We start from the raw sequence: 18082 nt of genomic DNA on the forward strand, positions 1-18082 counted from the left end.
TTCATTAAGAGGAGGAGTAATGCACTATTGCTGTTTAGCACCAACTTTTCAAACGGAAAGCAACAAGAAGTAACGGGCACGTGACACCTTCTTTATCATGTTTGGGCCTTTGGGGGAGAAGGATTGTTTGGATGTTTATGTGAAAAAGTTCAAAGGAATTCTCATTCCCTAAGTTAGGAGATAAAAAATAAAATAGAAGGAAAGAAAACATTACGAAATTAAAATTTTAATATAGCCTTTATGTTATCAATCTTATAACACAAACATAAGATATATATGTAGTTTAATAAACAAAGATTAGAATTCAAAATGTGTGGTCCAAGATCTTAGATTAGTTGTTTAAGTTTCAATTTATGCCTTTGAAATTTTCCTATTTGAGTATTGTGTAAAGGGTTTTATTAATCTCCTTCCACATAAGATAGTTATCTTATGTGGTAGAGAGAAAATGGGTGAATCCTACCATTACAAGAAAAAAGAAAAAGAAAAAATAAGTGGGGTGCGAAAATCAAAGTGAGAGAAGATGAGATAAGTTACCTCATGTAAAAAAAGAGTAATATTTCCCTTGTGTAAAATAGTGAAACGCTTAAATGCAACTACCCAAAAAGAAAAAAGGAAATGCAAATACGAAACAGGATTCAACCATTCTATCAGCAGTTCCAACGTTGTTGGTATAGAAAGGCCTATAAAACAATAATAACAGCCTTCATGAATTGAACAAATTCTCCAACCCCATACCACTCAAAACTTGGATTTGATGTGAACCTCTCTGGATATTTGGATAAAAATGGAGAGGATAATGATCATCAAAGAGTCCCTCTATGTTCTTTGTAATTATACATTGATGAATGCAACGACAATATGCTGTCTAAATCTCTCTCTGGTGCCGCATGCAACCACACGTCACCACTCACTCCAGGCTCCTTTAAGTTGCTTTTGGAATTTGGAGAAGCCAATAAACGTGACCGAGTCTGAGACAAAGAGCTTATTGCCTTAACTCTCCATTGTGTCTTGCCCACAGCCTTCAAGCTACCCTTCAGGCCAATCAAAGGACGGAAACTTACTGAATCAACTGATTTGACATTACTGACGCGATCAACGCACAGGGGAGGAACTAACTCGGGTTTTTGTCCACCTTTGTTCCAGAATGAAAATGATTGTTGCAGCTTGTTTGGAACCTGATAAGCCAACCAACAAAGACAAAAGATTCATGAACTTGCATGTGATCAATCCAAACTTGAAAAAAATAAAATAAAATAATTCTACACATTGAAATGAAGGGAAATTAAGATGACTAATAGGACATATGCTTTGCACCCTTGCAAAGTGATGAAAGCACACTGGTACTTACACAACCACAAGCAAACTCATATGCCTTTATAATCAAATATATAGCAAGGTAAATATCATGCGCATGATTTGTGACCAACACACAGGGAAGCATTGTCCTAGTTTCCACTATCACCAGACCAGATAAACATTTTCAGAAGCTTTTTGGAGCATTTACATGATACCTGAAATTGATAAGTAACTATAGATTTGGTGGATACATTTGAGTCATATTGCAACAAATAGGATCCATAACTAATATTCTTCATCATACTTCATCTGGTTCTTTAAAATTGTAAATTATGAGCAATATTTACAAAAGTTAGGGTACCAGTTGTTTTTATACTTCGATACTTATAATTCCCTGATTTCCCACGACACATATTAAAAACAGGATTTAAGTCTTCCAACTGAATGGCAAATAGAACTCATTACAATTTACATATATGTAGTATCTAATGAGATAAGTCAAATAACCTATCAGCTAATTTTTAAATTGTTCAATCAAAGAATAATACAAGAATCAGAAGCATAAAAACTGTTTTAAAACTCCATTAAAATTGCTCAATGATGGTGAAAGGGAGTAAATTCAAATTTGATGTTGTGAGATGAAAAGTACAATTCTCTGATTATTCATTGGCACCTGATATACATGAGAAAGCATAAAACTCAAGAATACTCGAATCATTGTTTCAGTTTTGATCATGTGTAGCCACGTAAGATACAGTCATACGGAAAAAACATGCATCAAATGAAAGTTAGGAATCATAACTCACCGCATAGATAAGGCTGCTAGAAGCAAATGCAAGTGAAGATGTAGAAAATGGTGATTTCCCAGGTTTTCCCTTCTGCTGATCTGTTGTCTGTTTCTGGTCAACAGACCCAAAACTTGATTGTGCATTATCATCCTCGTTTTCCTCATCGCCTTCCTCTTCCTCTTCCTCCTCCTCCTCCTCTGCAGGAGCTTTTTCATCTTGTTTGGTTACAGGAGTCGTATCATCTTCATCTGGAAAGCCCATTTCCACCTTCTTTTGCTCTTCTTTCTCCCTTCTCTGCAACAACTCTTCCATATCCTCAATGGCCTCTTCCAGACACAATTCAGCTTCTATCAGTTCAAGTTCTTGCTCAATTGCCTTCTTTCTCAATTCACTATTTTTCTTCTGCTCTTCTGTCCATTTCTCAAGTTTATCAAACCATGGGTTGCAAGCATTTTCAAGCGCAAGTATAATACGCATCCATATGCTCTCGTTTTTAACCACAGTATCTTTTCCGAAAAACTCATCATAACCAAGGGGTAGGAATTGGGCCTTTTCTGGGTCCACATCCTCACCCTTTTCCAAAGGAGGTTGCCAGAATAATCGTAACCCATATTTCTCATCCTCAACATAATTGATAATATGCCCTGTTGGTGTGTGGAGGATGACAGGAGGCTCAGTATATATAAGCTGTGACGGATCTTCAGGATCAGGCTCTGGTTCCTTGTTAATAAGGACAAATTCAGGAGTCTCATGATTCTCAGCTGATCAAGGATTTGGAGGATGAGTTAATACCTCATTGGCAGATGGGAGAGGATGATAAAAGTTATATCAGCTATGTACTAGTTCACACAGAAAAATAGAAAGAATAAATACCCTTTGACCACCAGTACTCAAGCTCAGCTGGCATGGGTAACCTAAGAGGAGCTTTATAGAAAGAGTTCAACCACATTTCTCTTTCCTCATCTACTTCATGCACATATGTTTTCCAGTAATCAGGGACCTGCAACAGAATCATATCCATGTTTCATTTCCTTACATAAAATGAAAATAAGCAATGTATTACAGTAAAACTTTTCCAGTGAGCCTTACTTCATAAAACTGGTTAATGAAACCAGGCGCCATCCACACATCCTCTTCTTCATAAAAGTAAGGATGCTGCGGATCACTATATGGACCTCTCTCTTCTCTAACCACTGCACAGACCAAGTGTTAAATGGTTAGTAACAATTAGCAAGATACAATCAGCATGGCTCCAATCAGGAAAGGAAAAAAAGAACAATAATTAATTTTCAATCCAAAGTAGCACAGATATAAATTTTCCACCGCATAGTGAAAGGAGAAAGACTCTACCAGTATGCCAAGAATCAATATGCATGCCAGACCATGCTTACTTGATGAGAAATTGTCAAAGGGCAGAGAGGCTAATCCAATCATGTACACATTTGTGGAGTCAAAGCCACAAAGTAGGAAAGAAAACTGGTGATGAGTGTTCTTAAATCTTATCCAGTTTTAAAAAGTCTAAATGGGCACGGTAAGGAGATGTAGGAGGAAGAAGAAAACAGAACTAACCTTTATTCCTAAATCCATAATACATATTTACAAGATCTAGCAACCAGATAAATGGCCAAACTGAAAGTCAGGAACACCCCACCCCCCAAAAAAAATAAAAATGAATATAAGGTTTCAATTAAGTTTTAAAGAGGTAAAACAGCATACTTCCATCTGGCTTGTTCACAAACATGCGAGCCTTTCCAGCAGCAACTTCTGCTATACCAGCATGCAGCTGAAATTGACAGAATGTCAGAAAGATCGAGATTTTGCCACAGCTCCTAGTTTTTTAATTTTTTTGCAAAGGTGAAAAAATTTATGAAAAGAGTGCTTAGTACCCCTGCAGTTTCGTCATCGCATCCCTCAAAATCATCCAACAATTCTCCAAAATAAAATCTACCCTGCATGCACACAGACTTTGTAACTAGGAAAGAAAATAGGTCTTCTACGTAATTCAAGTGTGATGTTGTAATGAAAATGCCATTGGCCATTATGCAGAGATGACTTGCATTTTCCTCCCTTCGCATTTAATTGCAAGGTTCAACCAAATAATGCAGATAGTACAACTTCAACTTAAAATTGCAGTATTTAGAGTTAAAAATAAAGATCTCAATAAACATAAGGAATGTAGGACGATATCCAGGAAGCTAAAGCAAATCATATGTTATTAACGCAATTATTTTCATTTTCAAAGTTCAGCTTTCTCTCCCCAATTATGAAAAATATGAAAAGAAAGAGGTCAATTGGAGTTAAAAAGTTGAAACACAAAACTTGGTCTGATCCATGCACCTACATATGTTGTACGCTCATTCACTTGGTACACGCCACATCCATGAAACCTCCCATGCTTCCACTGACCAGCATAACGATAGCGACCTTTCTCCCTGGGCATAAAATATAATAATAAAACCGTCTTTTTAGACCAGTAATAATGTACCAGAGGTGGAGAGATATATACAGAGACAATGCAGAGAAATGTCATATCTAGGGTGAGGAGTTGCAATGTCTCATATACCAAAAAGATAAATATAGAAAAAAGGCTACAAAAAGATCAATAAATAAACTTACGGCTTTCTTCCAAAAAGCCTAACCCATTCTTCACTCTCATAAAAAGGGATTTCATAGTTTCCATCTGCTAGAAGATAACTATCTTCAATATCCATTTCAAGCCATTTTCTGTCTTCTGGGGACATAAAATCCCTTGCTATTATCTTTCCTTCAGCGCGCATCTTTGCTTCAAGCCTGAGGGTATGGATAAAAGCAGTCCAGGTTTGATTACAAGAAATTGAATGATAATCAAAATTTGACACAATCTGAGACTTCATTGACACATATTGGGGGCATTTTGAAATAAGGTACATACTTGGAACCAGGAGCGGGCTCTATAACAGGTATATCAACTTCAACTACACCATGACCCTCTGGGTCGTTTTGAAGCCATTCACCTTCATACCTACGAAAAGAAAATACATTGTGAAATATGAATGACAATATGACATAAAAAAGAAGTTGCATGATATACTACATATCAAGAAATGATGAGCTGATAAATCTAAAGGGGGAAGACAAGAAGATACTGACACTAGTTGAAATAGAAAGAATCAAAGACCCCAACAACTACCAGGAGAATGCCAGAACATTAAACATATATGGCCAACTGATTCAGTATGAACTCAAGGGGGGAAAGGAACAAATGCCTCTCATTCTGTAACAATAGTTTTGTATAATCTGTTGTTGCCAACAGAAAGACAGTACTGAACTAATAAGGGTTTGTCTCACTTTATTCCAGTTTTGTCACGTTTTTTATGATAGTCCATGCACTTGGAAAAACTATTTAACCGCAATGGAAAATTGCAAGACCTATCCAAGTTACATGCCGAATACAACACATTTAAATTATTTTCATTGTCAATTTCAACATTTGTTCTCCCCCTCTCTGACTAAGAGATTGACAATGTAGGATAATAAATTCATTTAGATAGTATCAAAACCTCTTCAAAGGCCTAGATTATGTGCTTATTACAAGAATTAATTCTTGTTCAAGTTTGTCACTGCCAATATAACTTAAATCTGTACAAGTCTAAGTAACAACACCAACCAATCGCCATAATCAAGCAAAGACAAACCTGACAAGCCTGTCTTCGGAAGACCAAACACCTTTTCCATGAGCATAGTCATCCCAAACAGTGCCTTCATACCTGAAAAGTTTGGAACAAAGAAAATATCAATCAAATAAAAAACAAAAAACAAAAACAACAAAAAGATCTAGCATGAAGAATGAATATACAAATACAAACATACGAGCTTCCATCTTCGAAAATCCAGCTGACCCATTTGAGAAACTCCTCAATCCTATCCAATTCTTCAATGGCAGCTTTGGGGTTAGAAATATCGAAATGGTTATCAGGGATAGCAGGGTAATGCTTCCTATAAGGAAGATAGAAGGGAGCAATGGGTGGTGTTCTTCCCTCAGCAATCTCATTCTGCACATACTCCCACTCATCTTCTTCAACCCAAAATGGGTCCCAACCAGTTCCACCAATTTCATTGGGTCCATCAGCCCAAATCTCCTCCAAATCCTCTTCGGTCCATTTCTCAGGGTCTTCAGGGAAGTCAAATGGGTTTTCTTCTTCCAAAAAATCTTCGTCTTCTTCTTCATGTATACTCTGCACGATGGGGCTATCTAGCACTTGCGCGAACTCCTTGAAGGTGGTCTCCGGGTCGGTCTTCTTCTCGGGAAGAGGATCGCCGCTTCGACGGATGCGAAACGCGCGGCGGAAATCGCCGTCTTCAGCTGGCTCGCCGTCGTAAGAGGAGTAGTCCGAGTCGGTTTCCGAGTCTGAGTCTGATTCGTTCGCCATTTGGGAGCAGTGAGTGAGTGTGTGGGAAGGAAAATGATAAGATAAGGTAAGTGCGGGAACACAAAAAGCACGTTGCTGCTGCTACTGTTATTAAGTGCTACCGAGCATTACAAAGTCTCAACAAGAGTGAGTAAGAGAGGGTTTTGTGACTTTTCGTCGTTTGCTTGCGCTGACGACACGACAACATGCGGGACATATTTGTTGCCGTTTCTCTTATTCGACTAGTGGTCGTTTAGTCCCTGCTTGCTCTTCTTTTTTGTCCTCGGTTGAGAATCGAGTTTTTACTTGGAGTGGGATAAAAAACGTAAAACACAAATATGTAATAAAAAAAAATCATAAAAAAATAAAAGCACCTAAAATGTTAATAAAAATATTTTGACCGAAAAAAATCATAAAACATAAAAGTGTAGTTTTTTAATTTTTTTTATTTCTATTATTTTTTTTATAAGATTTTAAAAATAAAAATATATTTTTTACTATTATTTATGAAAATACTTAACTGAATTAAAAAAAAAAAATGCAGCTTAAAGAAATTTTAGTTTTTATTTTTTAATAATACTTGTACTTACAAAAAAATAAGCTTATTATATAATTTTTTTGTTGATAAGATGTTGTGAAGAAAATGATAAAAATCAGATTACGTTATTTTTTTAAAGAAATTAAAATTTCTTAAAGAATTGAAAATAAAAAAATAATGTGATATTTTTATAATTATTAATAAAAATATATCAACTAAAAAAAATCAAACTTAATATTCAACATTAGAATAAAATATTTATTAACAAGAGATTATGGGGAAACTTTTGCACCAATGGCTAGATGAAGGCCATAAGAATTATCATTGCATATGTCTTTTACATGGGATTTAAGCTCTTTCAAATTGATATAAAGATCATATGCTTAAATAGTCTACTTTAAGAAGTTGTTGTTGGATATTTGTTATACCCCAATTATTTAATTGATTTAAAATATATTTTTGATGATGATAAATAATTTATGCCATGTATCAAGAAAAACTAATTCATCACAGATATAACATGAATGCTTAATCATGATTTCATGAACATTATTCCCCTTGACTTTGCTAAGCTACAACTAGAATTTATAAATCACAAAATATGGCATCCATTTTTTCCCTTTTGGCATCATCGAAAAAATGAAAAGTAAACACTCAAGATAAGGAAGAAAAGATGTCAAGGTAGCATAAATAAGGAGTAATAGTTCAATAGTGAAAAACATTGAAGAATAAGAATATAGAAGATTATGAAAGGCAACAAAGGAAAACATTCCAAAGCATATACAATAACAATCCAGTAATTTGTCTTTGCCTCAACTTTAGAATCACTCGTGTTTCTTATTCTCTAAGCTTTTCATAGGCTTGTACCTCATGACTGCTCTCCACTCTCAGTGTTGGAATGTTTCATAAGCTATCAAACCAATATGACTTTAAAGCTTATAATGTAACAGGTGGATATGAACGAAAACAAAATAGTATCAGGGTAGATAGAAAATAAAGAAGGGATAGTACAGTTATGCATAGTCCCTAAATCTTATCTTTTGATATTCTCAATACTGTTTTTCATCATAAAGATTTCTTTTTCTTTTTCTACTTTTCTAAGTTTCCATTTTCATATGACTAACACTCAAAAATCGAATTTTTTACTTTGAAACTCAAATGAAACTTATTCCCTCTGAGTTTTATATTCCTTTTTTTTGCATTCCTTTTTCTTTTTCTATTTCTCACTTTCTCAATTTTCTTTCTTTTTCTCATTCACATTTACATTCCTTTTTTTTCTCATTCCCCATATGTACTTTTCTTTTGTACTATAACAATTCATCCACTTAATCTAGAAACTATGCATACATATACATCAAAAAAGTTTCTAACAATCAAAACACAAGGGGCTCCATATAAAATTTAATAAAAAAAATAAGCTTAAGGCTCAAATAGGATAACTAGAGATAAAAATTACTGTTAAGGTTGACTTGAAAAGCTCAAACGACCAAAGAAGGCCTATATCCTTTTTAGTTACTCATGAAACATCCTAACTAGCGAGCCTTGAGCTTCACTCATACAAGTTGTAGATTGCTTCCTCACAAAGAAAGTCACACATAGATATATATCCTCACAAACATAACAAACACCACAAAGTTAAAATATACACTTCAAAATGCATTTAACAAGAAATCATGTGAAGTGAATGGTGAGGCAAATACAATTGAATATGGTAGTAAAGAAGAAAATAAGTCAACAAATATCAAGAGATCTTTATCTATCATCAAAACTAGCCAATCATTTGAAGAGGAAAAAGGTTCTCAATTATTTTTTTATATTATAGTACACATCTCAAGCTTTCCAACAGAGTATAAATCACTGAAATTGGAGTTCTAAAACTCAAGATATAACAAGTTAAAGTATGTTATCTAAAAATAGAGTAATCAACATTCCTTAAGCTCATGTGCAACAATGATTTTCAACTTAACTTTATGCACACAAGCTCTTGACATAATAAACATTATCAATGGAGAGTGTAGGCTACTTATCAATTTCACTTATGCTCATAATTTTACCTTTGTATTTGTCAGCAAAAGTCACACATCTATATTGGAATGATAGAGTGAGAAAAATCTGAAAACATCTCTTGACATATTCTTAGAACAACCATTGTCAAGGTACTATGAATTGTTCCCCCTCACTCCAACCTTCATTATTAAATTCACTTGTTAGGTTTGGGAACCCAGACTAGCTTGGGTCCCTTTCTCTTTGCAACAAAATTAGAAAGCTCATCTTTTTCTAATCCAGATTTGTTTTACTTTGCATGCAAAAATAGAATTTTTATTTTTAATGTATGAGATATTCTTTTCATAAGCATTGAATCTAGCCATGCAATCATATTTCAAATGTCCTATATTACCACAACGAAAACATACTCTTTTCTCATACACATCTACATGCTTAGTTTTTGTTTTCCAAGGAGTTTTCTTATTTTATTCAAATCCTAACCCATACTTAGATTTATTGCAATTCTTGTTTAACCAACCAACAACAATGGGTTTATCTTCCTCTTGAATCCTAAGGGAAGTTTCTAACCTAGTTTGGAGGTTTTGTTTCTCTTTAGTCATTTCTTTTACCTTGCCCTCCAATCGCTTAATCTCTTTATCCACTTGAGTATCACTTATTACAACACATTTATTACAACACATTCATTTTTCTTAGTTTCTTGCAATTTCTCTATCAAAGAGGCATTATTGCTTTCTAGTTCAAAAGTAATGTTCTTAGGCCTAATGATTTCCTCCTCAAGACTATCATTTGATCTATTCAGATCTTTGTTAGCCTTAAAGAAGTTCTTAAGCTCATTCTTCATTTCACCAAAACCATCTAACAAGTGAAATAGTATTCATGCAATCATGATTGAATATTCATGTTATATTTGTGATTTTTTCTTGGTACATGGCATAAATTATTTGTCATCATCAAAAAGGGGAAATTGTTGGATATTTGTTATACCCCAATTGTTTAATTGATTTAAAATATATTTTGATGATTACAATCAATTTAATATTAATTTAATTGATAATAATTTATTATCTTGAAATTACTAATGAACTGATTGTTTGAGATTTCAAAATAATATTTATCCTGATTTGAATTAGTATTCAAGATAATTGAAGATTGCATGAAGAGAGAGAAAAGCATGGGATTAAGTAAAGTTTATGATATATTTTATCTTTTTAGATTTCATGTAAGAGAAATAAAATATTCTTTGTCAAAAATTTATATTAGAATTACATTACATAATATAATAAAATATTTAAGCTTTACACATTTTTTATTTTAAAAATCAAAAATCTTATTTTTGAAAATTGTATTTATAATTTTAATTAAGGGTAAAAAATTTCTAGTTAGTTTTTAGAAAAGATTTCAAATTTTAATATATTTTTTTTGAGCTTTTAGGAGAGAGAAAATGTTATTATTATAAATAGAGCTTATTGCATATTATTCACGAGAGAAGAAAATACAATATTAATGAGAGAAGAATATACAATAGAGAAAAGAAAGAATTAGATTTTCAAGATTAAGATTTATTCTTGTTCATTAATTGAAAAGCTTTCTAAAGAACATTCATTCATACATTCATCTTTTGGCAAAGTGAATGTTTCTCCATAGGAATTCATATTACCTATCTGCTTGGGGAAAAGAAGCACTGAAGTAAATCACTTTAATTGTAATTTTCTTTTCGACCTTTTTGAAGGTTTGTACTGGAAAACATTGATACCAACATATCTCTTTTCTTTGGAAATTGAGAGTAACTTGAGAACCCTTGTGTGATAGGTTTCAGAATCCTAAAGGGTTAGGGCTTCGTATTGGGAAACTAGGATACCAGTTGGAAATTTGTGTAAGAGGTAGACTAGGAACTAAGATACTAGAGAACTCCTTGTACACAAGTTTCACAGTAGAGTTGTCCGTCGAATTTAAATATTCGATATTAGGGCCGTGGTTTTTCTCCCTTTTGGGTTTTCCACATAAAACTACTGTGTCAATATCTTTCTATCCTTATCTTGATTTATTGCTTTGAGTTAATTTTTAATTATCAAATTACTTTTATAAAACTTAATTCACCCCCTCTTGAGTTCATCCGGGACCATTAGAAGTCTATGTTAAGTAACTTCCAAATTTTGAGGAACCTACAATTGGATATTATGTGTATAAATTTGATAAAGCCTTGTATGGATTATAGTAAACCCCAAGCGCATTGTAGTAAATGTTATTTAAATTTTTCCTATGTAATGAGTTCCAATGCGAAAAAGGTATATAAAACTATATTTTTGAAAGTTAAAGGTAATGATTCATTAGTAATATAAGTTTATGTTGATGATATAATTTTTCGTTTGTGTGAAGAGTTTGTAGCTTTAAGAGTAAAGAGTTCAAAATGAGCATAATGGGAAAACTGAATTACTTTTTAGGGTTGTAAATCATCCAAAATGAGAAAGGAACAAATATACATTAGCAAAAGTTCCTTATCAACTACTGAAACTGATTATGTTGTTCCAAAAATTGTGCACAACTTTTATGGGTAAAACAATAATTAATTGAATCTAGTGTTAGTATAAGATGCATGCCTATATTAAGTGATAATACTAATGCAATAAGCATTTACAAAGATCCAATGTTGCATTATAGAACAAAACACATTCATAACAAGACATCATTTTGAGCCTTAAGCCATTTTATTTCTTTTATGCTAATAAATATATCTAGTGTAAGTATAGGATGCATGCCTCCATTATGTGATAATACTAATGCAATAAGCATTTACAAAGATCTTACATTGCATTATAGAACAAACACATTCATATCAAGATATTATTTTGAGCCTTAAGCCATTTTATTTCTTTTATGCTAATAAATATATCTATTTTACTCTATCAAAATTTTCCGCAAGTGAAGATATGCAGCATCTATGAAACCATATTACAATATATCACCACAAGGGCTAGGAAAAAAATATTCAAAGGAGCGTTCTTTAAAAAAATAAAATTAAGATCAATAAAAAATCACACATTAAAGGAGAGGCAGGAAAAATAAAGGCTAACATCATATACTTCAAAAAGCATCCATATTCTGTAGATACAAAGTATGTTTTGATAATAACAAGGTGGCAACAACAAAAGGAGAAGAGTATTGATCAAGAGCAAAAACAATCAACCATATGTGGATATTAAAGATGTATAATGTAGCTACACAAGAAGAGTAATGACATATCAAAGTGACAAGACATTGGATCATGAGCAGCAAGGAATAATTAGGAGAGCAACACCAAGGTAAAAGACAACAAATCATGGACAACATATAAGACGAGCTCAAAATCACAACCATGATGAAAAAGTATCAAAATCAACAAGTCAAAGCATCAGGATCAAGTAAAGAGTCAATATCCAAGATTGAATGCAACAAACTAAGTCCAATTCCTTATTTTAGGACTTAGATATGATTGTAAGGGTATATGGTATATTGCATTGCACGAGATCAAAGTTTTTCTCAAAGTAAACGTGTTTTTCAAATTGCATGATACATGACCTTTAGATACTCGAAAGAATTTGAAAAACCTATAGAAAATATCCTTGACATATTTTATAACTTCAAAACATGTTTGTCAAGTCAAGATCGTTCATAAAAAGTGATTGAAATCCATTTTGAAACAATATCTTTTATATCAAGTCAAGATTTTCATGAAGCTATCTTCTGGATAATTTTTCGTATCAAAGATGATGGATTTGGATTTGTGTTTTTTTAGAAGTTTTAGATCTCTCTCTTATCTTTTCAACAAGACCAAGATAACATTAATTCGATAAGAATAACTCAAAACGTGTCCAAAATACCAAACAATGTTATTGCTGTCAAAGAATAATTCAAATTACTCACATAAAAAGATTTACATCCCTTGTCCCCAAAAACAAAGACTCAGATCCCTTACAAAAAAGATTTAAGTCCTTACTGTCCAGAATCTATATAACTGCTAGTTTTCAATGAAAATACTATATATGCATTCCCAACGGCTCTAAAATGTTTAAGGCATAATTTTTGCACATCTTAAACATATTTTGAGAACATTTTGATCATCATTTACATATCTTTCAATATCATTCAAAGATCACACATTCTTAAGCTCATGTCTTCAAAATACAGATATCCATAGTGCTTCAATTTGTATATCCACACTATAAGAGTGTATATTTATTTAAACACTTCCTTATTGTATTCTTGAGTTGAAAGGATTGTGAGACTCATTGTGTTTAAATGGTAGCCAAATACCAAAGTAAATTTGCAGAGAATTGTAAGAATGCCAAGTACCCATAAACTTGGAGGTTATAAGGTTTTCAAGCATCCGAAAGCTTGGAGGTTGCAGCGGTTTGTCAAGCACCCATGAAGCTTTGATAAATAGTGAAAGATTTGATCGAGCGACTTCAATCTGGACGTATGTCACAGGTGTGGTGATCGAACTAAGATATATTGTGTTTGCAATTCTCTAAACTCTAAACTCTTTATTTCTATCACTTTAATTTTCTCTTTAATATCATGTATGTGCTAGTACGTGTTGTATAATTATGGTAGATTATGTATCTTGGTTAGGTTTGATGTATTGAAAATCTTTTCAAATATCAAAGTGTGTATGAAAAGGTAATTTAGAAATAAGAATGAGGCTTTTGCAAAATAAATTGTAATACTCAATTCACCTTTCCTTTCTTAAGTATGGAAGCGTCGTTTATAACATATTCAAGTTAGGGGGAACATGTATCAAAAGTAAAAAAAATAGAGGTCTTCTTTTCTTTATCATTAGTTGCATAATTTAGCTAAGTTACAAAATATTTCAAATTGTGTAAAGTCAAGTCAATGTGAGATTACATCAATATTTTTAGTTCTTGAGTTCAAATCCTTATAAATGCAAAAAATCTCGTTTTATAGAGTTAACCCCACCATGATTGGATGTTCCCGGCTTGAACAAGATATCTTTTAATGGAGTATACTTGTGTATTATCCAAATTTTTTTTATATATTTTTAGTTCTTTAGCTATGCATATCCACACTTCAACACCACTATTTTAAGATTCACACTTTGTTTTTATATTCGCCTAGCATTTGCATTATAAGTCACCAAAGTCTCATGGAGTAACTTAATCACCATGAATGACAGACCTTTATGACATACAAGCCTATGGAATGTTTTGAGTGACAAACACTTGATTGATTCCTAAAATCATGAGAGTGAATATTTATTATATTTTTAACTCGTGATCTCTCGAGAATTTATTCAAGCATGATTTTCTTTTTCATTTGATTGCCATAGTCCATTTTTTACTTATTTCTTACTCCATGCTTTGCAACAACTTCACCACCATCTTGATATGTTTACTGTTAAAGTGCATTGTGATTCTCTCATATATGCTTTGTGTATTTTTATCTTATTTAGGATGACTCATTTTAAATTTTTTCGATAATGTCAAAAAGGGAAAGAGTTTTGAATGCCACGATTAATTTGTTTTCCTTAGAATTATTATTATTTTGCCTAAAAGAGGTGTATCTATTTATAGCATCAATTATTTGTCATCATCAAAAAAGAAAAATTTGTTGGATCCAACACCTCATCTAATTTTAATGATAATAAACAAGTGATGCATCGCTTATGAAATAAGATAATTAATTTTTTTTTTAAAATGAACTTACAAGATTATTCATATTCATAATCTTTTAAAGTCAAATATAAATTTTATGACACAAATAATCTTCCATGCATGAGCTATTTTATCATACATGCATTGCTTCTACATGTAGACTTCCAAAAAAAATTAAATGCCATCTCACACTACATATGAGAGAACAAAAATTTAAAAATAGAAAGGAAAGATATTTTAAAAATATATTTTGAGATTAATGATAAAGAATTAAAAATAAAATAAATTATAATGGAAAAGGATATATTAGAAACATTAAACACTTCAAAAATAAATTAAAAATAAAATTTTTCTTTAATGAAAAAGTCATCATCATTCAAAATTTAAATTTAAATTCAAATGAATAGATTTTTTTCTTTATACGAAAGAATCATTATCTTCCAAATTTTAAATCTAAATTCACAGCAGTTATCTAATATTTAATTGGACACTTAATAATTATGAAATCCTTAAAAGTAAAGATTTGTTACTATCCTTCCTTGATAGGGATAAATCATATTAAATATTAAACCATTCATAAATAAATTAAAAATAAAATGTTCCTTTTATGAAAAAGTCATAATCATTCAAAATTTAAATTTAAATTCAAATGAATAGATTTTTTTCTTTAAACAAAAGAATCATTATCATCCAAATTTTAAATTTAAATTTACAGCGATTATCTAATATTTAATTGGACACTTAATAGTTATAAAATCCTTAAAAGTAAAGATTTATAACTACCCTTCCTTGATAGGGATAAATCATATTAAACATTAAACCCTTCATAGATAAATTAAAAATAAAATTTTCCTTTTATGAAAAAGTTGTCATCATTCAAAATTTAAATTTAAATTCAAATGAATAGATTTTATTCTTTACAAGAAAGAATCATTATCATCCAAATTTTAAATAAAAATTCACAGCAATTATTTAATATTTAATTGGACACTCAATAATTATTAAATCCTTAAAAATAAAGATTTATAACTACCCTTCCTTGATAGAGATAAATCATATTAAACATTACACTCCTCATAAATAAACTAAAAATAAAATTTTTCTTTTATGAAAAAGTCATCATCTTTCAAAATTTAAATTTAACTTCAGATGAATAGATTTTTTTCTTTATGTGAAATAATCATTATCATCCAAATTTTAAATCTAAATTCACAGCGGGTATCTAATATTTAATTGGACACTTAAAAATTATAAAATCTTTAAAAATAAAGATTTATAACTACCTTTCCTTGATAGAGATAAATCATATTAAACATTAAATCTTTCATAAATAAATTTAAAATAAAATTTTCTTTTTATGAAAAAGTCATCATCATTTGAAATTTATATTAAAATTCAAATGAATAGAATTTTCCTTTATACAAATCATTATCATCCAAATTTTAAATCTAAATTTAAAGTGATTATCTAATATTTAATTGGACACTTAATAATTATAAAATCCTTAAAAATAAAGATTTATATCTACCCTTCCTTGATAGGGATAAATCATATTAAACATTAAATCTTCATAAATAAATAAAAAATAAAATTTTTCTTTTATGAAAAAGTTATCATCATTAGAAATTTATTCAAATAATTATTTATTCATTAGAAAATAGGCCATAAGCTTTCTTTTACATGCCGGGCCTATAAGCCTTCAAGACATCCTATATCATATTATTTATTCAAATAAAATAAATAAAATTATTATTTTAATAATTTTGAATAATATATTATTGTTATTTTAATATTTTTGAATAATAAATTAATATTATTTTAATTATTGAATGTTTAATAAGTTTAAACAGGCTTATAACAAGACTTTTGTTTTTAAAATATAAGTCATGTCAGACTTATAATTTGGGGATATGTAAGGCTAACAGGCGAGGTTAGGCTTAAATATTTTACACAGGCCTAGGCTATTTAAGCAAAAGTCTAACCTAACTTAACCTATTTACACCCCTAATGGGAAAACATAATTTGTGTGCTCTTGGACTTCTACAAAAGTTAGTGTTACAATTGCAATACTTGATAAATTGATTTATGATGAATTGTAAAGTAAAAATCAAGTTTTGAAATTTGGTTCATATACTAATATCAAATCAAATTGGGTATTTCTGAAATACTAAACTAAAATTATTTAATTATGTAGTCTGTGAAATACTAAATATTATCTATTATTTAATTGAATTTTAATGAATAAAGATAATTAGAAAGTTCTATTTTTTAATTCAAGTCAATCTCAATTAAAAAATTTCTTTTTATGAAAATTTATTATCATTAAAAATTCAAATTCATAATTTTTTAACAAAAATTCATCATAACCAATGTTATTAAAACTGGCCCGGTCATTGACCCGGTCGAGGTACTGGGTCACTGGGTCGCTGGTTCAACCAGTGGGTCACTGGTTCAACCGCATGACCCGGTAATTATATATAATGTTATAATTTTTATTAAAAAATATAACATACTCAAATATCTAAAAAAAATGATAAAAGATAAAACAAAAATAAGATAAAAAAAATATATAATAATCGTGATACAGGACTTTAGGTTAAAAAACGACATCTCTAACTATAAATCAAATCAAAATTTTCTGCATAGTGCATAATTGAGATAAAACTAGTGTTGTAGGTACATAACTTATGTAAGTCAATAAGCAAAAAAAATTCAAATATATCCATTATGATTTATTTTTTGAAAAAAAAATTTAGATTTTTTTTGGACCGGACCGGATCACTGGTTAACCGACCGGGTTACCGGTTTTCATGAAAATCGGCCGGGTCACACCGGGTCGCACCGGTTCTGATGCATAACCGGTCCGTTGCTTCAACCGGACCGGTTATATGACCGGTTTACCGGTTCTCGGGTTGACCCGTCCGGGTCGGTCCGGGTTTGATAACACTGGTCCCGTGTCAGTGTCCGTGGGGTTGTAGGTACATAACTTATGTAACTCAATAACCAAAAAAATATTCAAATATGTCAATTATAATTTTTTTTCAAAAAACAAATTGGAATTTTTTTTTGGACTGGCCGGGTCATCGATTAACTGACCGGGTTACTGGTTTTTATGAAAACCGGCCGGGTCGCACCGGTTTTGATGCATGGCCGGTCCGTTGCTTCAACCAGACCGATTATATGACTGGTTTACCTGTTCCCGAATCGACTCGGTCGGATCGGTCCGATTTTAATAGCACTAATCATAACTATTTATTGGGAAATCATTATCATCAAAATTTAAATTCATAATCATTAATTAATATTTAATTGGATAGCTGATAAATTAAAATTATGAAGAGTAAAGATTTAAAATTTTCATGCTTGAGATTTTAAACTTTATTTTAATAAAAATTTGATCCTTTAAAGATTAAAAAT

At 31.1% G+C, this 18082-nt stretch overlaps 1 protein-coding gene across 1 annotated transcript; it reads right to left on the minus strand.

The window, feature by feature from the left end:
- Positions 1–540: 540 nt before the first annotated feature.
- Positions 541–6583, minus strand: LOC133291188 (protein TIC 100). The gene is made up of 11 exons (XM_061489409.1): positions 5934–6583; positions 5759–5830; positions 4996–5085; positions 4701–4874; positions 4426–4516; positions 3971–4033; positions 3801–3867; positions 3174–3277; positions 2958–3084; positions 2103–2845; positions 541–1175 (listed from the first exon to the last, which is right to left on the minus strand). The coding sequence occupies exons 1-11, from the start codon at positions 6491–6493 to the stop codon at positions 804–806; spliced, it is 2463 nt and encodes an 820-aa protein (XP_061345393.1). The 5' UTR covers positions 6494–6583; the 3' UTR covers positions 541–803.
- Positions 6584–18082: the final 11499 nt, after the last annotated feature.

The sequence above is a fragment of the Gastrolobium bilobum genome, unplaced genomic scaffold (genome assembly GCF_033153095.1).
Source record: "Gastrolobium bilobum isolate Gb01-03AN ecotype WA unplaced genomic scaffold, APGP_CSIRO_Gbil_v1 utg1383, whole genome shotgun sequence".
In the NCBI taxonomy this organism is placed as follows: domain Eukaryota; kingdom Viridiplantae; phylum Streptophyta; class Magnoliopsida; order Fabales; family Fabaceae; genus Gastrolobium; species Gastrolobium bilobum.